Source organism: Sciurus vulgaris (assembly GCF_902686455.1).
Source record: "Sciurus vulgaris genome assembly, chromosome: 4".
NCBI classification, from domain to species: Eukaryota; Metazoa; Chordata; class Mammalia; order Rodentia; family Sciuridae; genus Sciurus; species Sciurus vulgaris.
In genome coordinates, this window is record NC_136464.1 from 56,469,057 (window position 1) to 56,495,973 (window position 26,917).

Consider the following 26,917-nt stretch of genomic DNA (forward strand, 5'->3'; position numbering starts at 1 on the left):
GCTTCACCCTCTCCCTCCACCTGCCCTGACTGCTGGCAGCCTCCGCCCGGGTCCCACAGAGAACAGCCAGCCACAAGGACTGTTCCCCACCTGCGGGGATCGAGGACCCAGACTTCTGGAGGGTGGAAGGGGCTGGCTGCTAATATTGCAGCCTCAACCCCCGGGAGGCGGGAGTGGCATCTGCCCCTAATCCAGCACGTTCCCCACAGTCCAGCAGTTGTCTGAGCCGGTGTCCTCCAAGCTCATGCTATAGCAGAGGGGCATGGCTGGCCAGGGCGCCCGGCGGGGAGACAGGAGTCCTGGACCCAGACTGGCCCCGCCCCAGCCCCGCCCCCTGCCCCGCCCCCTGGGCCCGCTGGAGCACAGAGGGCCTGAGGGTCTGCTGTGCCTATGGCCTGTGTATCCTTCCAGAGGCCTTCCAGAGCTGGTTAGGAATCCTTCACAGCGGTGCTAGGAGAGAAGCCCATGCAGACGTCTTCTCCAGGGGAAACAAATTTTTACATCATTATATTAACAATAGTCTAAAATGCCAGCTGATTGGTGGCATTTTTATGATATTCGAGCTTGCCAGGAAATGTCATGTTTGCATTCATGTTTATGACGGAGTGGGTGCCAAGCAGTGTGACTTGGTGGGCCTGATAGGATAGAGGGACCCTGTAACAAGCCAGGGTACACTGTAGTGCTCGGGCCCTCTGTGAGGGCTCTGGACACAGACGTGTGGAGGACAGCGCAGCCGCTGCCCACTGCCCGCTGCCCGTGGCCCTCCAGGCCCTGCTCCCAACCACAGAGCACCATGTGTGTATTTCAGATGGAGTTCACACACCTCTCACCTCACCCTATGAAAATGCAGTCCCGTGATGTTTCAGTACATTCAACCACATCACCATGCGATTCCAGAACATTCTCATCACCCCCAAAAGAAACCAAATCCCCATGACAAGTCGCCCATTCCTCCCCGCAGGCCCTGGCCACCACGAATCTGTCTTACATGGCTGTGGATCTGCCTTCTTTAGATAGGCTTATTTATTGTTTTAGTCTCACATGGTGCTGGGGAAGGAACCCAGGGCCTCACTCTTGCTAAGCACATGCTTCACTACGGAGCTACACCCACCCAGTGCTGGACATGTTTATCTTTTTATTTTTATTTTTTACATATTTTCTTTCAGTGGTAGATGGACACAATACCTTCATTTTCTTTATTTACGTGGTGCTGAGGATGGCACCCAGGGCCTCACAGGTGCTGGGCCAGCACTCTGCCACTGAGCCCCAGCCCCAGCCCAACGTGTTTATTTTTTGACTGCCAATTTGGTTTCATCAAAATGAAAACAAAATAAATCAACAAACATATCTCTCACATTATGTTAATGTTCTTCATTTGAATTACTTTAATTTGAATCTTTTAATTCCCTTGGGGGTTCTAATTTTTTATCTGTTCTGGCTTCATCACTGTGGAACGGTGACAAGCAGGGAGGGGAGACACACCCCAGGCAGTGACTCCGTGTTTAAGTATCATTATAACAGGAGTAATTAGGGGTTGGTATGGTGAAATGCAGAAAAGGCTACAAGGCCCCCCATTCCTACAGACAACACCCCCGGTACTGGACTTGACTATCTTGCCCACCGACAGTCTATTTTTCTACCCCTTCAACCGGGGCTTGGCTGTGTGACTTGGACCAATGGGACATTAGAAAATTAAAGACTTGAAATGTGCACCCTGGGGTTGCCTTCTCTTGCTACTGCTGAGGACCACGTGACAGACACACGGTGAATAATCCCAGTTAGCTGTTGATGGACATGGCCCTGTCACCCTTAGGACCCCAGCTGAAAGCCAGTACCGACCTCACACACCCTGGACCAGCCAGTCCCCAGCAGACCTGCAGGATTTGCAGTAGATGCCCAGCTGAGCCCAGCCCTGAGGCTGACCCCCCAGAACTCTGAGCTCAGAAACACCGCTGTTTGGAGCCTCTATGTTTTGGGGGCGGTATGTTACGCAGCAAAAGTTGATAGATACAGTCTGTGAAAATGATTTTCCTTTCAAAGCCATCCACATGCCCACAAAGTAGAAACAGTGGCTTCCCCTGAGGAAAAACATCCCTGTGGGACAGGGGTGCCAGGGGCACTGTTAACTAGACCTTCCTTCAGACCTTCTGAAATTTGAGCCATGGGACAGGTCAGCCACTCAGCATGTTTAAAAATAAAATAAAAGGGGGGACTGGGGATGTAGCTCAGCTGGTAGAGTGCTTGTCTTGCATGTACAAGGTCCCGAGTTCAATCCCCAGCACCACAAAAAATAAAAATAAAAAAACTAAAGGGATTCTCTGTCCATCATTCACGTCTGTGGACATCCACCCACCCTCTGCTCTCCCAGAAGTCCTGGGCCTCAGGGCAGGGCCCGGGGCACTCACCAATGCGGTGGGGGGCCTTCTCCAGCGCCTCTATCTGGATGTGCCTGGCACCCGCTGGGATCTGCACCAGTTTGGCAGCTGCTGCCACACAGAAGTTTCCAGAAAAGCAGAGGTCACCCTGAGTAGGTGGCCTATTGCCTGTCACCCCACCTTATTTATTCATAGAACCTCTCACTTAACCCCAGAACCTCTCTGAACCTGTTTCCTCCTCTGCAAAGCAGGGATGGCACCTGTTCCACCAGGGTGCTGGGGGATCCGATGGGATGTCATTGCTTCATGCCCTGGAAACATGTGGGCATGAGTGTGGCTATCATGTCCCACTGTCTCAACCCCGTTCTCACTTCTTCCCTCCCCCCTCTTTTCCCCACCTCTGGCCTGAGCTCCCCTTCTCTTCACACCTTTGGATACTAGAGGGCTTTAGATGCAATAGGCCACAAAGATCCCATGTGGCTGTCTTGGGACCCCATGGGCCTCCCATTCCAAGGCTTGGAAACAAGCCTTTCTCAGAGTCACCAACCTTCCTCCACCACATACAATGAAAGATGAAGCAAAACTATAAAATCCCACACTAGGGGGAATAGAGAACTAGATCTAGTTCATACTAACATGTAAAGAACTACTAGCCGGCTCTTTTCCATATCAAGTTTGGTCAGATTGGAGGTGGGGAGCCAAGGAACTCAAAGGTACCAGGTGTCCAAAGCAAGAGGTACCATGGGTTTAAAAGAATATGAGAGAGGGGAGGAGGAAGAGGAGGAGGAGCAAGAGGAAGAGGAAGAGAAGGGAAAGATTACCAATCCAGCCTCTGCCACACCTTCAGACCTAACTGACCCCTTGCCCCCACCAATAACCCCAGGGAAAATGAGATGGTGGGGCTCCCAGCACAACTCATCGCCCAGCAGGAAGATGCTTCTCGGAGCTTCCAGGCCTGGTGTGCAGCAGCAGCCTTCCCGGAGGACAGGGTGGTGGGCTGCTGCTTCTGGCTCACCCGCCCGGGGCAGCCTGGAGAGGTCTGGGGATAGGCACTGGACCCCCCACCCCACACTGAATCAGGGCACAGATCAAGGAGGAGGGCCCAGCCCGGCTCACCTGCCTGCTTGGAGGCCTTGCCCAGAGTCCCCTTCACGGTCCTGCAGTGGGAGTTGTCACCGCCGCAGACCCCGCACTTATCATCCGCCTTCATGGACCCCACCTCCTTGTCACAGCCGACGGGCTGAGGCCAGAGGCAAGATGAGTGGAAAGAACCCTCTACCCCGCCACCTCCCCTCCTGGCTCCCTCCCTAGTCCCTCTGGCCCGGCCAAGAGAGGAACTCCAGCCAGAAAGCTATCCAAAGACAGGACTTTCCTGCAAATTCACCCCGCAACCTGGCAGGGTCCTGAACCTGGTGAGGTGACGATTCTTGCCATCTCCTCTCCCCTTGAATGGGGCTGGGCAGTAAGTAAGCCCTTTCCAGCACCCCAGGGCTGTGTCGAGGACCGAGCAGATGTCCTGAGGGCGGCAGGTGCGGCACGCTTATCTTGTTAAGGAGCATGGGAGTGGGGACGGAGCCACCCTCCAGTCTCCAAGAACTAGCCAAGAGTGGGCAACCCAGAGATGCACCCACCACACACTCGCCACGGGCGCAGAGGCTGTAAGGGTCCCGGTAGCTGCAGCGTGTCCCGTCGTGGACCACCTGGTTCATGAACACCACATCTCCCGTGTCTGCTGACTGGCAGATCAGCTCGCACTTCTGGGCGTCTGTGGGGAGAGAGAGGTGACCATGCTGACCCCCAAGCTGGGCTGGCAGAAAGCAAGTAGCTCCCAGGACGCCGGCCTGCCTCGCAGCGAGAAGCTCCCGGGGCCAGCTCTGGGCAGTCGGGGGATCACCGTGTGTGCGGCCAGGGCAGAAATCCCTGCTCTGGGGCGTGCTAATGAGTCGCGCCTCTCGGGGCAGGTGCTTGAGCCTCTCACAGCTCATTCCATTATCCCTGATCACCGCATCCAGATATTGAGAAAAAGCAAGTGACAAGATAATACCAGTGACAATAAACCAAGGCTTAGTGGATGCCTACGAGGGACCAAAGCCCAGGCACGCCCTTGATGTGCAACTTGAAATGCTTTCTGTGAATTAACTCATTTAATCCTCTCAATGCCCCGGGGAGGTAGGTTCTAGAATGACAGAGGAGGAACACACAGAGATTCAGGAGACGTCACAGGGCGATTCAGCCAGGACCTAACCCAGCAGCCAAGTAGGCCAGTGGTCTGACCTCGTATCTTAACATGTTTATACACATCCAAAGGTGGTGGGAATGCCAGGGAGAGCCGTGGGCCAGATTGGGTCTACAAATGGCAGAAAGAGAGGGAAGAGGGTCCTTTCCGATTCTAACAGTGAAAATATTCTCTTCTCTATCTGGGCTGCTGAGGACCTAAAAAGGAGTTTCCAGAGAAAATATAAACATTTGCTGTGCTCCTTAGAAAAAGTGAGATTGAAGGCTTAACCAGCTTCCTGGAATTTGTCTAGCGGAAATCCTGGGAAAAGCCAGAAGTCCAGTTCCTGGGCCCTCCCAGCCCTTCCCCCCTGTGCCCCACTTTGCTCCTGACCAGACCTAGAAGGCTTCTGAGGCAAGCGTCCCCCGCAGCCCATTTCTAAGGAACCTGTCCAGCTCCTGCGTCCAGCCCCTGAGCTCCCAGACCACTTGGTGACTTCTCGCCTCCAGCCTGGAGCCCTGCATGGAAGTCAGGCAGGATCCTGGCCAGTACAACCGGGCAGGGGCTGTCTGGGAAGCCACCGGAGCCAGCTGACTTCCATGATACCCCCTGCAAGGGTGCTGCAAAGGATGTGGCAATGATGGGCCCCTGAGGTCCTTCCAGTGTGAGGATTCTGTCATTCTAAACACGAGCCAGGGAGCGAGAGGTCCTGGGGTCAACCCTGGGCTCAGGAAATGAGAGGCCATTTTCGTGGGAGCTGTGTGGAGCCCAGCACTGCATGACAGACAGCATCCACTACAGGAAACAGAGGAGCTTGTGAGCAAGATGTGGGCTCGCAGGACTGGGAAGGGCCCTTCCAGCGTGAAGGCTCTGAGATGCCAGGAATCCCGGCCCTTCGCACTACAGGAGCCCTCACAGGAGTGCTCAAAGCAGACAGCAGCTGCCAACAGCTTGGTCCCAAACTCCAGACCCTCTGCCAGAGCCCTAGGCCTGTGTCCATTCCAAGGCAGCCTGGTGGGGGGGTTGGTCCATCTGCCTGACTTTCAAATCACCTCCAACGACTGCTGGAATAGAGACACAGTCAATAAAGAATAAGGACCTGGCATGTGATAACGACTGAGCTTCTGAGGACACTGGTCATGAGAAGTAAGGGTGCCTGCACCCCTGGGGAGGGCCTCCAGGGACAAGTTCCAGGAAGTGAGCTAAGCGCCAAACTCACTTTTGCTGAGGAGCATGGTGTTCCTGTGTTCTCTGGAACGACATTCTTAGGACAGATGCTCACCCATGCAGGCAAGCGCAGATGTCTGAAAGGCACCGACCCCAACCCCAGCCCTGCAGGCTTCTGCAGCACTCCTGGGAAAAGCACCCCCAAGCCACTTTCCTTGTGTCTGCCACAAAACTACGGTCAGAAGCATATCATCAAGGGATGGTCTGGATGGGGACCATGGCCCCAGGGTCACAATGCACAGGCCTGCACAAAGGTCTGCGGCAACACTCACGACTGCAGCATCCCTTTTAGCACCTCCATGTCCCGTGCCTTCACTGATGGAAGCACCCAGGGAGGCCCTTCCCCGGGAACACACAGCCCCGGAGGACACCAGGTCGAGGGGCGTGGGAGCGGGACCACTTACCATCCTCAGACTCGTAGGGGATCCAGCTGTGCTTGGCGTTCTGGTGGGTGTAGTAGGAGTTGCGTTTGGCGCACTGCTGAGCCCGGAAGTCCTCGTAGGGCCCGGGGCACTCCTCGCTGTTGCACACCTGGTACTCGAAGGAAGGCCCTGAGCACAGGCGGCCTCCGTAGGCTGGGCTGGGGCGGCACAGAGAGACCAGGTGACCTGGCAGGTTGTCGAGGCTCGGGCGGGTGGGGACGCTTTCAGGGGCAGCTCAGCCTCTGTGAAGCATCACAAGGGCTCCACTAACTCACAAACTAGAGAGTGACCGGGGCATGGCTGCTGGGCTGAGTCTCCCAGATCCTCCTTCCTTCCTCCTTCCAAGCAGATATCACCTATTCCACTGCGTGCGGGAGGTGGAGGGGGTAGACAGACACTAGGACTAATTAACCCTCTCCAACTAGGCTGGAAATCAAACATTACACAGGGCCTAGCATGCAGTAGGCGCTTAATACATAACTCAACGCCATCTCTGCATCCGCATCCATTCAATACCATAATAAACTAAGGAGTGGTCGAGGAGACTTGGATTTGGAATCAGAAGAGCATGGCGTCCAAGTCCCGACCAGGCAGCCTTGGTCAAGTCACTTGGCTTTGCCTGAACTTCCCCTGGAAAAGAGGGCCCATCACACCTACCTGCTGGTGTCTGTAATGGCAAGAAAGGGTAGTGTAGGACACCTACGCTCTCCTCCCCATTAAGTCCAGAGGATTCAAACTATTGATACCAGACTCCCAGTGCACGAGGTTAATCGCACCCAGCTCACAGCTGCCGGGGAATTACAGGGACTCCGCACCCAAGGGCTTAGCATCCCGCCGAGCACAGAGCAAGGGCTCAAGGCACTTTATAGCAAAGATATGATAACAACTATCTTAATATCAGCTATCACATATTAAGTGCTTCATCTCTGCTGGACGTGGTGCTGAGGGCACGTGTTATTTCATGTGGCCTCATAAAGTAAAAACAGCTATCATTCCAAAGAAGCTCAACAGACAGCTGCTTTGATCCAGAGAACCGTGGGTTGTGGCTGTAAGGAGGTGGAGAGGCCACGGTGCCTTCCCATTACCTCGGCTTCCGATCTCCCACAGATGAGGACCGTAGGCAGTCCGCCCCGGCTCCTCTGCAGGTCAGTACCACCGTCTAAGAGGGCAGGGGCTGCTTCCGTAGGCAGTGAGCTTCCCATCCCCCAGGGAGGCAGCAGAGTGTGGCTGCCACTGCTTGTGAGGATGGTGGAGCCACTGTGCTCCTCTAACCTGCTCTTTGGCCGGGCCAGGTGCTGTCCGGGCAAAGGTCCCTAGGACCAGCTGACCAGCAAGGCAGCCTCAGTCCCCATGTCCCATGAGGCTGTCCTAAGCAAGCTGCTTCAGCTTGGGAGGTGGGGACCGTGGAGAGCTGGGATGTTCTGAAACCAGGGAGCAGGACAGGGGATCCCACAGAGGGGATGACAAGGGACAAATGTCTCTCCAGAATGCTGAAATTTGGGTGGGGGCATGAGCAACTTGTTAGAAAAAGGTAAGTTAAGAAAAAGTAAGTTGGCCAGGCGCAGTGGCGCATGCCTGTAACCCCAGTGGCTCAGGAGGCTGAGGCAGGAGGATCTCGAGTTCAAAGCCAGCCTCAGCAAAACCAAGGCGCTAAGCAACTCAGTGAGACCCCATCTCTAAATAAAATACAGAAAAGGGCCAGAGATGTGGCTCAGTGGTCAAGTGCCCCTGAGTTCAATCCCTGCTACCCATTCCCCTCCCCGCCAAAAACATAAGAAAAGCAAGTTTTGGTCCACGTGGTGGAAAATCAACTTGGGGATTGTGTGCACACATTTAGATCAGTGTTCACTCATAGCCAGAGGATTAGGGTCACCAGAGGGCTTAATTGGCAGTGCCCCAGGTCCACCCAGACTCTCTGGGGAATCTTCTGCACATGAGAATTTGAGAATCCCAATTCAGAACACTCACAAAGTGAGAAATGATGGGTCACTGGTGAACGCTGGTGGGAACAACCTGCCCCACCCCCAACAATTTTGGGTCCTTATCCACAGAACACACAGGAGCCGTTCTCTGTCCCCCCACTGCCTTCCCCTCCAAGACCCTCAGCCCCAGGGAGGGGGTCCCCAGCCACGCCCACCCACCAGGGCACTCACGGCGGGTTGTCGCAGCTCCGGCTGCGGGATCTCACTCCACCCCCACATGACCGAGAACAGGACCCAAACTTGGTCCAGGAGCTCCAGCCTCCATCCTGGCCGTAAGTCTGCTCCGGCGACTTCCAGATGCAGTATCCTTTGAAACACCACTGGGGTGGGGCAGAGGGCATGAGGTCACCCTGGGCCACTGCGGCACCTGCTACGGAGGGTGCTCAGGAGGGCACAAGGCACAGCTGGGCACACGATGCCATGGGAGAATCCAGAGAGAGTGAGAGCAGGAGCCTGAGGTAGACAGGGTCTTGCCTGTCACCCGCTGAGCAACCTGGGACAGAGGGGTCACCTTCCTGAGCTTCATCCTCAACCGTAGCACGGGGATACCTGCCCCTCGCCACAGAATTCAGGGCCGGCACACACCGCACTTCAGAAATAGCAGACAGTGTTCAATGAGATTAATGGGGAGAATAAACATGCAGTTATTTCCATCATCATCCCAGGTGAAATAAAAGGCGGCAGAGAAGAAAAGACACGATCTTCCCAGCTATCTAGCTCTGATCGTGGTTGTGGACTTGGACTGGCCTTCCAGGGGCCACCATAGATGTGTGCCTGGGAGTCAAGCTGCCAGGGAGGAGCAGAAGCATGGAGTCACAGAGGCCCAAGTGGCCATGACCAGCCTGGGTGGCCGCTGTACCTTGCTGAGACTCAGCGTCCTCATTACCGGGCTAGCTAGACACTTACAAGAACCGCAGGTGCCAGCTCCTGCAGAGCTGGCCAGGCTCTCCAAGGAGGGCGACTCCCTTCCTTTCGCTAGAGGCCAATGGGAAGGACACAGGGCAGAGTGGTCTGCGTCTTTCTCAAGAGATGAGCTCAGCTGTTCTCAAGCTTGGAGTCACGGGGAGGGAACCTTAAAACGCCAGATGCCTAGGCTTCCTGCAGACCCGCTGAGCCAGAATCTCTGGGGGGAAGGGCTTTAAGAAGCTATGGTGAGGCTTGACTTACAAACCATAAAAGTCACTCACTGCGAGATTTTACATAAATACACAGAGTCGTGCAACTTTCACCAAAAGCCAGTTTCAGAACATTTCCAGCACCTCCAAAAGACCCTCTGGGCCCACGTGCAGTCACTCCCTGTTCTAGGGGTGGGGAGTTTTAAAACTCCCTAGTGATTCCAATGTGCAGCCCAAACAAGACTCACTGATTAACTATTTACATGAAATTGTGACCAGGGAGGGCTTGGGACTTTGAAAACACCTGGGAAAACTTAAGAAGCAGAAAGACTTGGAGTAGAAAAACTGTCTAGGAAGAGAACCAACCAGCTTTGGAGCCTGTGGGGCACACCCAGGGCCATGGGAAGCCCCGTCTGCCTGTGAAGGCACACACCTGGGAGATGCCCAGCGGGACAGGGAGGAGTGGGCTGAGCCTGGCTAGGGCAGAGGTCGCAGGTCAGAGGGCAGGCTCGTGGGTGGGGCACTGGGCTTACAGCTGATGCTAAGCAAAACTCTCTCTGAACCATCCTGCTTTCCCGGCTCCTTTACTTGCTTTGGCCTGACTCAGTAATCTCCATCAAGGGGGTGGGAAGAAGACTTGGTCAGGGCTAAGCAGGGTCTGCAGGGCTGGAGAAGTTCAATGAATGGCCCAAGGTCACCAATACGTGCTCAAGGCAGGACCAGCAAGAGAGCAGAATCCCAGCTCAGGGTCCTGAGACCCAGCAATGAGGTCCCCTGACCAAGCAGCCCTGGCACCCATGTTTGCACAAGGGAGTGAACACCCATCAGGAAGATGTAAAGGACACACTGAGGGAGGGGACACGAGTGTGAGGGAGGGGACACGAGGGAAAGGGCCAGCTTGGGGCTGGGAGCATCTGGACACCTGGTGTCTCCGTATGTGGCCCTGACAAGTTCCTTCACCTGCCTGGGCCTCATTTTTCTCATCTGTAAAATGGGACGAGCATTCCTGCTGACGGTTGATGAGATTCTGCTCAACCTGGTCCACTGCTGTTGGGGGCACGCATGTGCGTGCGGGAGGCTGTGGGAGACTCTAGGCAGATCTGCTGCCCGGGGGGCAGGGGGCGCCCTGACCTGGGGCACGCCCCTCCTTCACACAGGCAGGGGCCCCTGGATCCGCACCTGTCCCGCCCCACCCCGGGACCCTTCCACTGCAGACCCTGCCAGTACCTTCCCTGGAGCGCACTCGGTCCCATCCAGCGGGGGTCCCTTCTTGGTCTTGCAGAAGTACGGGTTGTCGGGGTGGCTGCACCACAGCTGTTTGCAGGGCTCATAGGTCCTGAACTGCGTGGCAAAGGGGCGGGGTCACCCGGCTGACTCTCTAGCCCTCACAAGTTGTCCAGCGGCACAGGGCAGTGGGGGGAGGCCAGTGTGTGGTGCCTGGGCACCGTGAGGAAGCCAGAGCCCCCCACACTCTCAAGCTCCACTCACCCCAAGAGCCACTGGCTCCCAGGACCCCTCTTCTCCCCATTAGGGCACCGAGAAGGGGCCCAGCACAGCCCACATGCCCCTGTCCTCTGTCCTGGCCACCTTTCCCTAATCTGCAGAAGCAACTTTGTCACTGAGCTGGGACAAGAATTTGAGGCTCTGGGGAGTCCTCCTGTGCTCCTGGGGGACCTTGAAGGGACCCAGATGAAGCTGAGGCCCATCTCTCTCTAAGGTAGACCTCCAACGAGGCCAGAGGTTGGTGCCCGGATGTTCCGATTGTCCAGGAAGGCCCAGTTGCCTTTAGACTCTCTCTCATCAGCCCACCAGCCAGACCAGCATCCCACCAACACAGGATTCGGGCACTGAAATCCCACACTCTGTCCTGTCCCAAAGCACTGCTGTGTCATACCACATGTCCCAGAGTGGCCTGGAGAGGTGGGAATGTGACCACCTCCTTGTGGTACCAAAAACAGTCTCTTCCTGTGCAGGTGAGGGCCCTGAATACCCTAGGTGGGGGGCACAAAGCACTTGGATGACCCAGGCTTCCCCCTTCAGAAAGTGCCCTACCTTGGGATGTCACCTTATCAGAGCCTCAGCCTTGGCTGCAGTTAGCACAGTTTGGTTCTTTCCCAGGAAATTTGTGCTGATCTCTAGGCTCAAGGGCCTCCCCACCTGTCCTGCAGGGTGGGCCAGTGTGATGCTCCCTGGTATCTGTGATCTCAGGCATGGGGATGGGGGCAAGGATGTGACCCCCCGGAGAGAGGTGACATGCAGGTACAGGAGTAAGGTTAGACCAAAGTGCCCTGCCAAACCTCCCAAGGGTAGGAATTCTTGCTCTCCAGGGACTAGAACCCAATCTAACACCTGGACTGCTTTGCAGGTGAACTGCCCAGTGAACCAGCTAGCCAGGACCTCGGGAGCCAGGTCCTGTCCACCCTGCTCATCCCTGGTGGCTGGTACTAAGCCTGCAGGCCCATCTCCAGACTGACTGGCTATCCAGGTGGAAGGTACCCTGTGAACGATTAGCTAGGGTCATGGAAGGACATGGCCCTGGCATCTCTGGCCTGGCAGAGACCCAGGGAATACTCACTGCCAAGCAGGTCTGGTATCCGGTGCCGAAGTCAAAGCGACACTGCTCATCCATTGAGTAGTCAATCCCAGGCAGCTCTGGGGGCTGCGGCCAGGTGGGCTCAAAGGGGTCATCGAGGAGGCAGTCATAGGAGCTGCCAGCAGAGACAAGGGCGGTGAGCCAGGCCTGGGCAGAAGGTCCCGGGCTCTTCCTTCTTGGGGCTGGGGTTTCTAACCAGCAAGGGGCCTGCAGGAATGCACCCACAGCACTGTGCCACGTGCTCCCCAGGGAGGAAAGCTGTCCTGAGCAGCCCCTGGCCAGTGACTGCGTGGCAAGGCTCCATCTGCACTGAGGGGCAAGGGACCCAGGACTGGGGTTAGGAGCTTGGGGTGCAGCTGGCTTAGGAGATCAGTGTTCCTCACATTAAAGGGACACACCATGGCCAAGATTAAAGTTGATTCCCGGATGACATGAGGGAAGGGGCAAGTCCCCCTGACCCCGTGCAGGAAGTGCACTGGGAAGCCTGGCCTGGCCAGCTCCCTGCAAAGGTCGTGACCACATCCCTGCCTCCAGCTGCCCACCCAGATCCACTCTGGCCCCTCCTCAGCTTGAGCTTAACACTTGCTCTGCACCTGGACATGGCCTCCTCAGCCTGCCCCTTCTCTGGGGCCCTGGGGAGAGAGATACCCCGGCCTGAGGCTCCTGACCTTCTGCATGGGTACTGCCTGCAGTTTTAGCGACTCCACAATCCCAGGCCCAACTGCCTGCTGATTCTCATTAGCACCTTGGGTGGAGCAGGGGTCTGGGTTTTTAATAAGACCTCCAGGCAAGCGGTCTCCCGCGCACACTAACCAGCCTCTGACGCCGAGGGGGATGTGTCAGGTCAGGTGGCTGGAGAGGGCCCGGGGGGCTGTGGGGAACACCAGGGAGAAAGCCAGCTTTCCAGGGGCCGCCTGCCCCCCCGCCCGGCCCCCAGGGCAGAGGTGACCTACGGGAGGTATCGGCTGAGCTCCAGCTGGCTGCAGCGGGACCAGTGGAAGCGGTGGAAGGCAGCCTGCACCAGAGGCGCCATGACGCTGCCCAGGCTGGTCTCGTCCGCACAGCCATTGCCCTGCCCGTCGTGCTCCATGCCGAGCCTGGAAGGCAGGGGGACAGAGGGGAGGTCCAAGTCACGCTGGGGTGCCCAGCCCAGGGAAGGCAGGCAGGCAGGCCCAAGGCGGGAGACTGCGCCTCCTGGCCCTGTTTCCTGACCAGGCCCGGGGAGGGCATGGCCTTCTCTCTCCCAGGCTGCTGGGCAGAAAGCCGCCCCACAGGGGTCTGCCGGTGGTTCCTCTCTTCTTTCCTCTCAGATACCCGTCTCCTTCCTCAAACCTTGCCCACATCATTACGGCTTCCATGGCTGCCCAAGCCCCACTGCTGCTCCAAGACACCAGCAGCCAGGCCGCTCTGTCCACAGGCTGACAGCTACAGCAGGGTCCCCATCCTGCCAGGAACAACTCACGCACCAGCACTGTCTCCCACCAGACTGAAGGCCGTGGCGGGAGTGGACAGGCCTCCTTTAGTTCCATTCACCTCCACGTGCCAGCCCTCAAACTCCCAGACCCCGGAGACATACCACAGAGCTCCATGTTTGGTAGGCACTGCCCAAGGTAGCTTACATTTTAAAACTTTGCTCTTTATGGCCAGTATTTAATGCCGAAGTCCAAACGTCCCAATATTAACGATTCCAGGAGGCTGCATCTGGCCTGGACCTCCAGGCAGACACAGGGCCCCTAAGCTCATCCCAGTCCCTCCAAGGGAGGAGCCTCTGCTCAGGGAAGAGCGGATGCCCCTGTCCAATCCAGGAGGACAAACTCCTGCTTCCAGAAGAGATGCGACCACCAGCTTCCACAGCAGGGAGGCACCTCGGCAGTCTCCCTGGTGCCAGCCTCTGTGTCCCAGTGGAGGAAGAGAGGAGGCATCCCTGCTGCAGGAGGAACAGAGCCGATGGCGTCCCAGCACATTTCTTCCCTTTTTTATGGGGGGAGGGGCCAGGAATTGAACTCAGGGGTGCTTTCCCACTGAGCCACATCCCCAGCCCTCTTTTGTATTTTATGTAGAGACAGGGTCTCACTGAGTTGCTTAGTGCCTCACTAAGTTGCTGAGGCTGGCTTTGAACTTGAGATCCTCCTGCCTCAGCCTCCCAAACCGCTGGGATTACAAGCATGCGCCACTGTGCCGGGCCTCAGACATTTCTTGAGGGCATCTCTCTCCTGTTCTTCACTGCAGCCCTGATCCTAGAACAGGCCTGGCACCAGGCAGTGTGCAAGAACACGGGCTGAACAAATGAATGAATATGCCGTAAACAGCCTCCATGCCCGCAGAACAGGCCGCCGGCCTCCACGGGCCTGCTGCCTGGGCTTAAGCATGCCTGTTTGTGATGGGCTCAGGCCAGCTCTCCAGGGGGCACAGGGCACTGGTGTGAGCTGGAATGGGTCTCACAAGGACCTCGAGTGAGGGCAGGATGGAGGGAAGCCAGGAGACCACCCAGAAAGCAACCCCCAGCCTATGACAGGGATGCGGCCACTCAACTTCCCAAAGGCGAGGCCACATCTGGTCCCCAGGCCTAGAATTGTCATGGGGCCCTTGGTTCCCCCTCCCTCAGGGCAGGATCTCCCTCCCTGGGCAGCTCTGAGACACCACGCCTCAGTGGAAGGCCAGGGACACCGGGACCAGAACCCACAGGGTTACTTGGAGCTAACGGCCCAGCCACAGCCACAGATCCACCAGCTCCGCCCACCCTCCTGGTGCCACTTACACATGGCCGGTCTCGTGAGCCACCACAAAGGCAGAGGAGAAGCCATCCTCGTGGTTGAGGGCACAGCTCCTCAGTGGGTGGCACATGCCAGTGACAGGCGCGTACCCTGCCAGGAGAGAGGGCAGAGGGAAGTCATAGGCAGGTGAGGTGGGATGGGCCAGGGACATCGTGGCCTGTGCTGGAGGGCCCCTAGAGAAGAAGGATTCTCCCCAAGTCCTCCCCACAGTGAGCAGACCTGGGCCTACTGCCCCACACCCTGGGGCTTGGAAGCTTCCCTCCCAGCGCGCCATCTCCTGCTGTCTGCTCTGCCTACTCCTGGGATTCCCAGGCGGGACCCGAGCTGTGCACGCTCTGAGTCCATGTTGTCTTCCTCCAGTCCTGGTGTCAGTCTGTCTGCAAACAAGCTTGGGATGCTTTCCATGTGGAGGTAGCAGGTGGCACTGTGTTAACAGCATGGAGTGCCAGGCACGGTGGTGTCTGCTACAGGTCCCAGCTGTTTAGAAGATGGCTTGAGCCCTGGAGGGTTGTTTTGTTTTGTTGTTTTGTTTTGGGGTTTTTTTTTTGGTACTAGGGATTGAACCCAGGGGTGCTTAACCACTCAGCCACATCCCTGGCCCTTTTTATATTTTAATTAGAATCAGGGTCTCACTGAGTTGCCCAAGCCTCACTAAATTGATGAGGCTAGTTTTGAACTCCTGATCCTCCTGCCTCAGCCTCCTGAGCCCCTGGGATTTCAGGCATAAGCCACACACTGGCCAAAGCCCAGGAGTTTGAGACCAGTCTGGGCAACATAACAAGACCCCATCTCAGGGAAAATAACAATATCTCTAGATATCATGGAGAAATCAGAGAGGAATCAAATTCACGCCCCTGCTCCCACCCCAGAGCACACCCCACCATTAAGGAAGGTCTGACTTCGTAGGAAAATTAGGTGATTAGATTGGGGTTGGGTAGAGTTAGAGGAGTGAGGGGTGGGGACAGTCCAGGGTGGTCTGGAGGAAGAGGACAGGAACGGCTTCCCATGCAGGGGATGAGGGGGACCAGGGAGTGACATGTGAGTAGCAGAGGTGGGACTGGAGGACAGGCAAGATGACACTCCAGAGGCTGCAGGACATTGACAAAGGTGCAGTCAGGCCACACAGGAACCGAGGCAAGGCAGCAGCCTCGCATGTGTGGCAGCAGGCTGGCCTACATGCCCCAAGCATCACTGTGTGCTAAGGGGCTGCCTTCAAGATGGACCCAGGGGCTGGGGCTCAGCAATAGAGCATGTGCTGAGCATGAGACCCTGGCTCCTTCCCCAGCACCACCAAGCACAACGGAAACAGAAAACCCTGACCCAGCTATGGGCTGGGAGACAGACCCACCTGAGGAGGGTGCCCCTGGGAAGCAGCCCCCCTGGGCCTGCAGAGAGAACGGCCCCTGACTTAGAGTTGCTGCTAAGTGCTCCTTCATTTGGCAGGGTTTGGGGAGTCTAACGAAAGGCTGCGGAGAGAAGGAAGTTCAGAGGCTCTGCATTCTCGGAGGGCTGTGACTGGCGCTCCATGCCACCAGGTTACGTACAGAAGCGCGTGTGTGCCTGTGTGTCTGTTGTCTGCCTGCGTGCGTCTGTGCATGCATGTGCCCATGTCTGACATCACGTCTGGGGCTTCAGTGACCCACATGAGAAGCCCTGGGCAGGCAGGGCTGGCTGATTTACTTCCAAATCAGAAAAAACTAGAAAGCCCTCAACTAGGGCCTGGGGAACCAGTGTGGTCTCAGGCCTGTCTCCTGCCTGCTGTGGGGCGTGGGCAAGCCTCTTCACCCTGCTCTGCCTCAGTTTCCCCACATGGGAAACCAGGGGAACAAAGTGGCTGGTGTGTGCCGACGCTCATTGTTGCTGGCATTCTGTCGTGGACATTTCATGCTCTCCTTGGCTCTTCAAGCAGCCGTGATTGGAGGAAGACAAATATTATTGTTATTATTATTATATTTTAGTTGTCAATGGCTCTTTTATTTTATTTATTTATATGTGGTGCTGAGGATCAAATCCAGGGCCTCACACATGCCAGGCAAGCCCTCTACCACCGAGCCACAACCCAGTCCAACAGATATTATCATTTTCCCCATTTGAGAGTTGGAATAATCCAGAACACAAGATCTCAGATCCCTGGCTTGTGGTGCCTGGAGAGGGTGGGGTATGGACTGCCCTTCCTGCAGGCCACATGGCTGTCCCCCAAGTGCTCACAATCTACAGGGACACCGGGACATGGCGTGGGCAGAAATATCTTAGAGGTCACTGGTGGGCAGATCCTTTTAGCAGCCAGACTCTGGGACACTAAGCACCAGGCCCAGGGCTTGACCGCTCACAGCTGCCTGCAGGCGGAACTAAGAGTGGCATCTGAGTGGGGACGCTTCACTTGCCCTGTCCCCAAAGAAACCATTCAAAATTCCCTCATCTGTCCCCCCAGGTCCTGGGCCCTCCCACAGACCTGGGGCAGGCCCGCAGGAAGCCCTTCCACTCCGGGCCCAGCCCACAGTACCTTGCATACCTGAGGGCCCAAAGTTCTGCCGGGTGAGGAAGATGACATGGTCGTGGTGCTCAGCATGGCCGGGGTCCTGGCGCTGCTGGGAGTGCGCCCAGCGACACACCTGTTCCAGGCTGCGCGAGGGGTTCCCACGCTCGATCAGGCTCAGGGACTGCAGGGTGGGGAGCACCAACAGCGGAGCGGTCAGGGTCCTGGAGGCCCAGGGCCACTCTCCCTCCACTTCCGGTGGACGCACCAAGGCCCAGGGGATGGCAGCGCACATTCCAGAGATCCCCAGCTGTCTGCACGTGGATGATACTGGCACACTGCCCTCCCTGCCTCAGGGAGTGTCACCGGCCAGCGACCCCTCAGCTAAGCTTCAAAGCAGGTGCTGCTCTGAGGGTCGCAGGACACTACATTCACCTCCTCCTCTGCTCTGCACAGCTGCCCTTGGAGGGAAGTTCGGCTGTTACCCCATTACGGAGGAGTGACTGGTCTAAGAGCGTAGGGCCTGGTCAGGGCCCCTTCAGTGCCTCAAGGGGAGAGGCGGCCCTCTGTAAGGACGCGGGCCTGTCAATTCCCCAGCTGAAGAAAGGGCAGATCCCGACTCCTCCAAAGCCTCCACCTGAAGCCTCGTTTCTGGATGCTTGTCCACGTGGCTGCTCCTGCACTGGAATCCACAGCCCTTCTCCCTCCAAGCCCCACCTGCTGATAGGCAGGGGCCTCACCTGGCGGTAGCCGACCATGATCAGGCGGACGAGGGCAATGTTCATGTGGGCTCCCAGGGACTCGTCATGGTAAATCTCATCGACCTGCAAGGACGAGAGCCACCTGAAGGGGAAGCAGACATTCACCAGGAGCCTGCGACACGCCAGGTCCTGGGCCAGATAACCACCATGTGGTGCCCCACTTCACCCCACCATGACCTCATCAGACAGTCCTCATCTGCTTTACCAGGGAGGAAACCGAGGTTGAGAGAGGTCAAGTGACTTGCCCGAGGACACACAGCCAACAAGAGCTGGGATTCGGGTCCTGGAGCACTCAGTTCCAATGCTGAGCTCGATCGGTGAGGCCGAAGCATCTGTGGGAGGTGGAGGGCGGGCACAGTCTCAAACTCCGCAACCCCAACAGGGCGCTCATCTTCCCACGTCTCTGAAGAGGCTCTTCCAGAAACGTCACCTGGCTCGGAGAACCCTGGTTCAAGTCACTTGACCTTTTCAACTGCCCCTGGAATAACACCTTTTCCTAGAGTGACTAGGCATACGTTGGTTGTATTTTGTTTGTTCCACAGAAAAAACTCTGTGCCTTTCAAAGCATGACGAATGCAGGGGGCGTGTTTTCCTTCATGTAACTAGTTCCCCAGGGGAGCTTCAGAGACTCAGAGAGGAGCGACTTGCCCAAGAAGAGACAAAGCAACAATGAAGCGTCTACTGGAGTCCTCAGGTCAAATCCCGGCCCTGTCCTTTGTGAGCTGGCTGGCTTGGGGCACGACAGGGAATCCCTAGAACCTCTGTTTCTTCTTCCCCAGAATGGGGAGAATAATGGCTATCAGGAGGCTGGCACGGGTAAGCATCTGGAAACCACAAGGGCGCTGCAGAAGCACAGGGGCACCATCAGCCATCAGGGATGGAGACAGAATGGGAGCTGGAGTCTGGCTCCGCTCACATGGCTTCCAAGAGCTGGGATGGAGTTTCACGCCCTGTTCTCACCCCTTCCATCTCCCCCGCCCCTCAGTCATCAATTCTTTTCTACTTGTAAGCAGAGACCTTACAATCCACAAAGGGACTGTTGTCCACCAGATGGAGAACAGAGCTTCTAACCACACGTGTGTGGGAGTCCCACCAGGGGGGACTGGAGACCCCTCCCTGCTGACACACCCCTCCTGGGCCAGCCAAGGATGGAGCCAGGCTGCGGGCTCAGCTGCAGCAGCAGAAGCACATGGGCCTTGGAGCCCCAGCCCCAGCCCACGCATCCCAGTGCCCAGAACTGGCATCTGCCCAGTTCACCAATGTGCAGACTCCAGAACAGCCAGGATCAGGCTTCCACGGGGCCTTCCTGGCGCCCATGTCTGGATCCAATTGAGTAGCAAGACCAAAGCCTAGCACCCGCTGTAGGCAAGCGGGCCCTGCCAACTCCCCACCACAAGGCAGGACAGACAGGCCAATGGGCACAGGGCTCCTCCCACCGTCCCACCCTCCCCAGCAGGAGCAGAGACCTCAGGGAACAAAGTGCTACAATGTATAGAGATTATGCCCTTCTCCACCTGCCAACCCCAGGCTTATCCCAGGAGGGACTGCAGGGCCCATCAGCCACGCACATACGCTGCCTGGCAGAATTCCAACCCCAGGATGCTCTGCTGCTGGCTGAAATGATATCCACCTGCAGTGAAGTGACTCTTAACTAACCCCAACTTCCCTGCCCCTCCAAGGCTGGGCCTAGCCTTCCTTCCACAGTGAGCTGTGGTCAGTGTTGTGGTCCTCCCTGATCTGATGCGCTCTCTAAGCTGACCACGATGGGTTCACTAACAAGGCACACAACACAGCCACATGCACGCCCACGGGGATGTGAAAGCCCACCAGCCTCCTGAGCAAAGCAAAGAATAGGAGAGACGAGAGGAGAGGGGAAGGGAGGGGAGGGGAGGAGATGAGTCACTGGGACATTTGGGTTAGGGCATCTGCTGGGCCTCTGGAGCGCCCAAGGGCCGCTGCCTTCCTCCACGCGTCCCTCTAGTAGGCTGGACCAGGCAGACTGCTGCCAGAGGCCTGCCACATGACCCTCTAGCCACCGTCCGTCTCCACAGGTTCATCCACTGCAGAGTGAAAAACTTGGAAAGAAAACTGTCTACACTGAACACGTTACATGTTTTTTTCTTGCCGTTATTGCTTGAACAATGCACCATATTAACTATTTACGTAGCGTTTAAATTGTATCAAGCTTTATAATCTAGAAACGACACTGTATGTGGAAAAATTGCACAGGCCACAGAGGGGACCTGAGCACTTGTAGACTGTGGTTTCCTCGGGGATCTTGGAACCAGTCCCCCGCAGACCCTGAGGGACAAACGACTTCATTTCTGTCTCTCACTAAGCAGGACAAATCCACCCGTTGAGCCTTCAGTGATCTTTGTTCCAATGGCCACCACCTCCAACAAGGACGCCGGTGGGGTGGGGTTCCCTGCCCTCCGAGGGTCCCCCTCCAGTCCTCTCCTGGAGCACCAGTGCTCACCTGCACACAGTCGTAGCTCAGCCCTGCAGCAGGGACCTCCCTGGCTCTGACTTTGCTGGAACTGCTTGGGGGCTTTGTGCAGGCCAAGGAAGCGGCTGACAGAGCTGCCGTGTTGGCTGGAACTTCAGGGGCCACCTGGCACATGGCGCCACAGCCAGGTGTGGCTACCTGGGACGCCCAGGACCCCAGCCCCCCAGCCTCTCTGGATCACACTCACAGGCTCCCTGCCTGGCTCCAGCCTGCCTGTACCCCCAGGGCCTGGCTCTGTCCGCCTTCCATGGCTGCCTCTCAAATGCCAGAGGTGAGGCCAGGGAGTCAGTTCAGGGGACATCAGCCAAAAGACACACCCACAGGGCAGAAAGAACAACGCTGCTGCTTTTCTTGCCTCTCACCCCTGAATCAAGTTCAAGGTCACCTCTGCTAGGAGCCCCCCTCCCTAGGTTAGGGTTTGACATAGTATATTAGCCTGAGATAGCCTCTGGGTGTGCACTAGAAAAACAAGCCAAGGTCCAGACTCAGGCCAAGGAAAAACAAAACAGCAGAGTTCTGGGGTTGGAAAAGCAAGCTGATACTGCCCAAGCACCTACTATGTGCCAGCACTGTGCCAAGGGCTTTGCATACAACCTCACAACAACCCTATGGAGAGAGGAATTATTCCCATCTCATCGTAAGAGGTTCAGAGATGTTAAGTAACTTGCCTAAGGCGTCCCAGTTGGGAAGTTGAAAAGCCAGAATTTGAACTCAGATCTCTGTAACTCTGCAACCCCTATTTATACTCAGCAGCTGTTCCAAACCAGTTTCTGGGTCAGGACAACTGGGACAGACTTCCCGTGACCTGGGAAAGAAGGCGAGCAGAGTTTGGAGGAAAGTGCTTCCCCTGGCCTTGGCCAACTGTGGCAACAGCAGGAAGCAGGCAGAAAGGGGGCTCCTGGGGCCTGGGGCCACGAGGCAGCTCCGACTGTGTGCGGTCTGTCCCAGCAACACACTGTTCTCCACGCCACGTCTCCTCAGCCCTACTTCGCGAGTTGGGGCTCCTGTGAAGGTGGGGACCCGGGAGAATGTGCAGTCCAACCAAGAAGAGGAATCTCCCTGGCGGGACCCTGGGAGATTCCTACACAGAGGCAAAGGTGGAGGGAGAACACCAAGTCAGAGACCCAGATGCCGAAGGAGCACCACCTGGGGCGTGAAACAGGGCAAGGAGGCAACTCGGCAGGGCAGGCAGGAGGAAGGCTGGACCCCACGCCTCTGGCCTTTCTGGAACCTTCTCCCCAGCACCCCTCCCACTATCAAACACAGCTCGCAGACTTCTGGAGTGCAAAAAGGCTCCCTTGTTTCCAAATGTGGGTGGAGGTGCTCCCCATTCAGTAAACAGCTACAGGGCCAGACAAGGGAAATGGCAAGACCCCCACCCTGTTCCCCTGTAACCTGCATGGCCAGGTTAAAGCTTCGTGGGTGTGGAAGCTCAGTTTCTGTCTTCCTCCTCCAAAGGCAGGGTCAGACTCCACTTCTAAGGCAAAAAAGCTTGAGTTTCAGCTTGTGGGGGCAGCCAGGCCTCCAGGGAGCCCCAGGGAGGGCAGCAGGCAGCCTCTCTTCTACATCAAGACTGGCGTCTCCTTGGAAGAGTAGGGGCAGGAGGTGCCCAGAGAGAACCCCAGCTTCCCTCTCTCCTAGGGAACACTGCTCTCCAGGAGCTACGGAGCAGACTGTCCACCTCCTATGTGGTGGCCAGGCACAGCAGGTCTCAACCAAGGAGGGAGGGAGCAGGGGGTGGGACAGAGCTGAGAAAGCAAGACCCTGGGTATTAAACCCACCTGTGCTCACAGAGAAGCAAGGACACTAACTGACACTAAGGGCTGGCAAGCCTGCGGGTGCCCCCACTGACTCCTCCCAACAACCTGCCCAGTTAGACAGATGTACTCACCCTCTTCTTTTCAGATGTATTCACTCTCTTCTTTTCTTTTTCTTTCTTTTTTGGGGGGGTGGAGTACCAGGGATTGAATTCAGGGGCTCTCAGTCACTGAGCCACATCCCCAGCCCTATTCTGTATTTTAGAGACAGGGTCTCACTGAGTCGCTTAGCATCTCGCTTTTGCTGAGGCTACCTTTGAATTCACCATCCTCCTGCCTCAGCCTCCTGAGCTGCTGGGATGACAGGTGTGAGCCACTGCACCTGGCTCCCCCTCTTCTTTTCAATGACAGGTTGAATATTCCTAATCTGAGAATCAAAAATCTGAAATGTTCCAAAATCCAAAACCGTTCTGAGCACCAGCCTGATGCTCCAAGTGGAAAATTCCACACCTGGCTTCTTATAACAGGTCGCAGTCCAATGCAGGTGCACTCAAAATAGTGTATAAAATTACCTTGGGGCTACATGTCTGAGATAAATCTCAAAGGTAAATGAATTTCATGTTTAGACTCGCATCTCATCTCCAAGATAGCTCATTATGTGAATATTCCAAAATCCAAAATACTTCTGGTCCCAAGCATTCAGATCAGGGATACTCAACCTGCAATAAACCCTTAAACTATAGAATAGGTTTAGATTTGTAGAAAAGTTGGTATAGAGATTGCCTATGCACCCTGCAACCGCTAGCATCACCTGCTACTATGGTGCATTTGTTACAACTACTGAGCCAATACTGACACACTGTTAAACAAAATCCATATCTTATGTAAATCCCCCTAGTTTTCCCCTAATGTCCTTCCCACCACCACCACCAGGGGTTGGACCAAGGGGCACTTAACCACTGAGGACATCCCCCTCCCCTTTTTACATTTTATTTAGAGGTAGGGTCTCCCTGAGTTGCTTAGGGGCTTACTAAATTGCTGAGGCTGGCTTTGAGCTCACCATCCTCCTGCCTCAGCCTCCCAAGCCACTGGGATTACAGGTATGTGCCACTGTGCCCAGCCTAATGTCCATTTTTGCTCCAGGGTCCCATCCAGGACATGACACTGCATCTCGTCATCATGCCTCTGAAGATTGCTCTGGTCTGTTCCTCTTCCATGGTGGTTTCTCAGACTTTCCTGGGTTTTGATGGCCTTAGTGGTTTTGTGGAGGACTGGCCGGGTCTTTTGCAGGCTTGCTTCAATTTGGGCAGGTTCTTCTCATTATCAGACTGGGCTTCTGGGCTTGGGAGAGGAAGACCTTGGAGGTAAAGCACCATGTCCTCACACCGTGCGGAGGACACATGCTGTGACCTGACAACCCTGTGGAGGTTGACCGTGATCACCTTTCTGGGACAGGGTTGGTCAGTCAGGTTTTCCTTGTTATAAATTACTCCTTCCCCTCTTTCCCTACTGAACTCTTTAGAACAAAGTCACTATGTGCAGCCTGCATTTAAGGAGTTAAATTCTACCTCCTTACGAGTGAGAAAGCTTCATTAGGTTTTCAGAATCCTTCTGCACATACGATCTCATCCCCTGATTCACTTCCTTATCCGCACGGGCTCGGGGACATTGGTCTTATACTTTGGGTCATAACGTAATGCTCAATTACCTTTGTTGTTCAGGTTGCCCAGTTCTGGCCCCTGGTGGCTCCCTCCATTGACTCCTGTGTCGCTTTACTGCACGCGATGTTTTGGAGGCTTTTTGTTTGTTTGTTTTGGCATTTTGGCTCTTTGTTACTTTCTGGCACTACAAAGTACTCCAGGCTCCTCCAGTATATCCCCCACCCCATTTCTAGAGTCCCCCATCTTTCCAAGGGTTCCAAGGGAACAGTACTTTGCTTCTATTTTCATGCTGAAAAAAAGAGAAGCTTGCCGAAGGTCAGCAAGTCAGAGGTCAAGCCCAGGCTACTGAGAGCTGACCTCACACACCTTCCCTAGTCACATGCTGTCTTGGAACGTGGACAGAAGTGGGGGGGGGGGCATTGCTTGAAGGCAGGTGGATGGCCACAATGACCTCTCCTGCCTTCTTCAGGTCCGTGAAGATGACAGCAATGCGGAGTCTCAGGTCCTTAGATCAGGGCTTCGTCTCTGCAGTCCTAACCCTTCTGACCACAGGACACAAGGACTCTGCAGACAGCAGACACCCTGGCTACCAGAGACACACTGCATTTCACCTGGTCTCAGATTCCCTTCTTTTCTTGCTTTTATACTCGCTGCTGACAGGTGGCACCTATAACGTGGCAGATACGAGCTGTGCAAGCAGGAACCTCTTCCCTATTTCTGGTGGCTTCATGCAGCAACCACGACCTATCGTCAATTCGGGCGATCACAGTCTGAGGAGGATGAGAGTCCTGGTGGCTGCCTCACGGACACCCCCTGTGAGACTGGCGGACACCAGCACTGGGCTGGCAGAATGGGTGCTACGGCTCGGCTGGAAACACAGAGGGTCAGTGGAGCTGTCAGGCGCGCTGCCCTGCTCCTGACGCACGCTGACTCTGCAGGCAGGAGCACCCTCTGTCAGCTCTGCTGAGAGGGGCCTGACGGGCGGGCCTCAAACGCACAGAAGGAGCCGGAGTCCCTGAGTTTCTCATGCCATCGTCTCTGAATACTTACAAGAATAACAGGAGAAAAATCTAAGTCTACGTGAGGCTGAAAGGGTTCTTCTGATCGAATATAAAAATGCTAAGTGGTGGGGCTGGGCTTGTGGCTCAGTGGTAGAGCACTTGCCTGACACATGTGAGGCCCAGGGTTTGATCCTCAGCACTGCATATAAATAGATTAATTAAATTTTAAAAAAATGCTAAGTGGTGATGAAGTATTATAGCAGAGTTTAATTAGGAGCACATTTTTCTTTCTTTTTTTTTTTTTTTTTTTCTTTTTTTTTCTACAGGACTGGGGATTGAGCCCAGGTGTGCTCTACCACTGAGCTACACCCTCAGCCCTTTGGATTTTTTTATTTTGAGACAAGGCCTTGCTAACTTATCCAGGCTGACCTTGAACTTGCGATCCTCCTACTTCAGCCTTCCGAGTCCCTGAGAATAGAGCATGTGCTACCGTGCCTGGCTTACTTTTTCTTTCTTAGGTACATGAAATAATGAAGCATCTGACAACAAGGTCTTAGTGTTGATGAGGTATGTTAAATAGGTGTTCACAACATGTGAACCTGTGTGTACACACCTGTATGGCATGGCACAAACAGGTACCCAAGGTGTTTCCCATGTGGCTGAGTAGAGATGTTCATGTGTATATGCATGTGCTCAGGCATGCGCGTCACATGTGTATGAACGTGTATGCGTGTCTGTGCGTGGTGTGGATAGGCATCTGCCATCTACTGCTGCCTGTGGCCTGAGACCCCTGCCCTCACTGGTGCTCGGGCTGAGCCACACTGTAGCCAGGCTGGGCGGGGTTTCCTTGGGGTCTGAACAGATCTCACCAGGCACTACATTCCCAGTTGTGCCACATTGGCAAGCCATGTCTCTGTGGTCACTGGCGAGGTCTTGGAGACTGAGGTTGCTCTCATGGCTGCAGGAGGAGGGTGCTGAGTCACCTGATTTGTTTCCCGTTGACGCAGGTCCCCTCATCCAAGTTCATGATCGTGGCTCTGTATTTCAAAGGGCTGGTATGGGCTACCAGCGAGCAGGGTCAGCTGCCTTTTAACCGATGCACTTCTAAAAGGTGTGGCTGTCTCCAGGACTCCCTGGAGCCTACAGGCCAGCCGGGGCCATTCCCCTGAGATCCAGCTGCTCAGTCCTCCTCACACGCAGGCTGTTTGTGCAGGGTGGCTTCAGAAGGCACAGGGACAGAACCACCCAGCCCAACAGAGTCCCTTTCACAAGTCCTCAATGCTCAGCATTTATCCCCCACAACCTATTTGCAAAATGCAGCAGCCTTTATGTCTGGGGCTGGACGGCCTGTGCATAAACAGAGGCAGCGTGGGGGCCGGATGCCTGAGCTCTGCCACCCCACCACAGCCGCGTGAGCTCACCTCTCTGAGCCCAGCTGCGCTCGTCTGTGTGTGTGGAAGAAACACACCTTTCGGAGGATGGTGGACGAAGGTGAGGGTTGCCACCAATCGGAGCAAGGGCTGGCCCAGGACATGTGCTCAGTCAACCAGCTCGGTTAGTTTAAGACTCTGCTTTCCAGTTGGGGAGCCCTGTAGATCATCCCAGATGTGAGGTGAGGTGAGGAGTCTCACCTCGACAGGTGGGCTGCAGTACAAGGAAGCCCTTGGTGGACCATCAAGCTCTCTTCCCCTTGGAAGTACTCCTTATTACATGTCTCTCATGCCAGAATTATAGCCTGTCCTTTCTCTTGTGTAAGCAACCGCTCCCTGCCAGCGGTTTGTTTTGAAGATGTAAATACCTGCACAGCAACTGCACCAAATGCTCGACCTGCTGCCACCGACAGTGCTGATCATCCTTGGGAGTGGGGAGCTGCCCTGTCACCACAGGAAGTTCTCACAGCACTCCTGGGCTCCACCCACTAGATGCCAGTAGCATCCCACCTCCTCCAGCTGTAACAACAATAGTGCAGCGAAAATCTCTCCAGCTGGGCACAGTGGCACACACCCATGATCCCAGCAGCTCCAGAGGCTGAGGCAGGAGGCTCGTGAGTTC

General features: G+C 55.7%; 1 protein-coding gene across 13 annotated transcripts in view; it reads right to left on the minus strand.

Annotated features, from left to right (window-relative positions):
* The window catches only part of ADAMTS14 (ADAM metallopeptidase with thrombospondin type 1 motif 14), a 73,454-nt gene that overhangs the window by 12,129 nt on the left and 34,408 nt on the right, over positions 1-26,917 (minus strand). For 7 of the 13 annotated variants that reach the window (XR_013763102.1, XR_013763104.1, XM_079135737.1 and 4 more), the window contains 11 exons: positions 17,920-18,003; positions 17,207-17,363; positions 14,688-14,793; positions 12,883-13,026; positions 11,912-12,044; positions 10,564-10,677; positions 8,393-8,541; positions 6,222-6,397; positions 4,007-4,140; positions 3,492-3,615; positions 2,406-2,489 (listed from right to left, as the gene is read on the minus strand). Coding sequence is in view for 9 of the 13 variants with exons in the window: in XM_079135737.1 (XP_078991863.1) it covers positions 2,406-2,489; positions 3,492-3,615; positions 4,007-4,140; positions 6,222-6,397; positions 8,393-8,541; positions 10,564-10,677; positions 11,912-12,044; positions 12,883-13,026; positions 14,688-14,793; positions 17,207-17,363; positions 17,920-18,003 (1,405 nt within the window). In the remaining 4 variants the exon portion in view is untranslated. The remainder of the gene's footprint in view (positions 1-2,405; positions 2,490-3,491; positions 3,616-4,006; positions 4,141-6,221; positions 6,398-8,392; positions 8,542-10,563; positions 10,678-11,911; positions 12,045-12,882; positions 13,027-14,687; positions 14,794-17,206; positions 17,364-17,919; positions 18,004-26,917) is intronic. The other 6 variants (XR_013763101.1, XM_079135738.1, XR_013763103.1 and 3 more) reach the window with 4 other exon arrangements.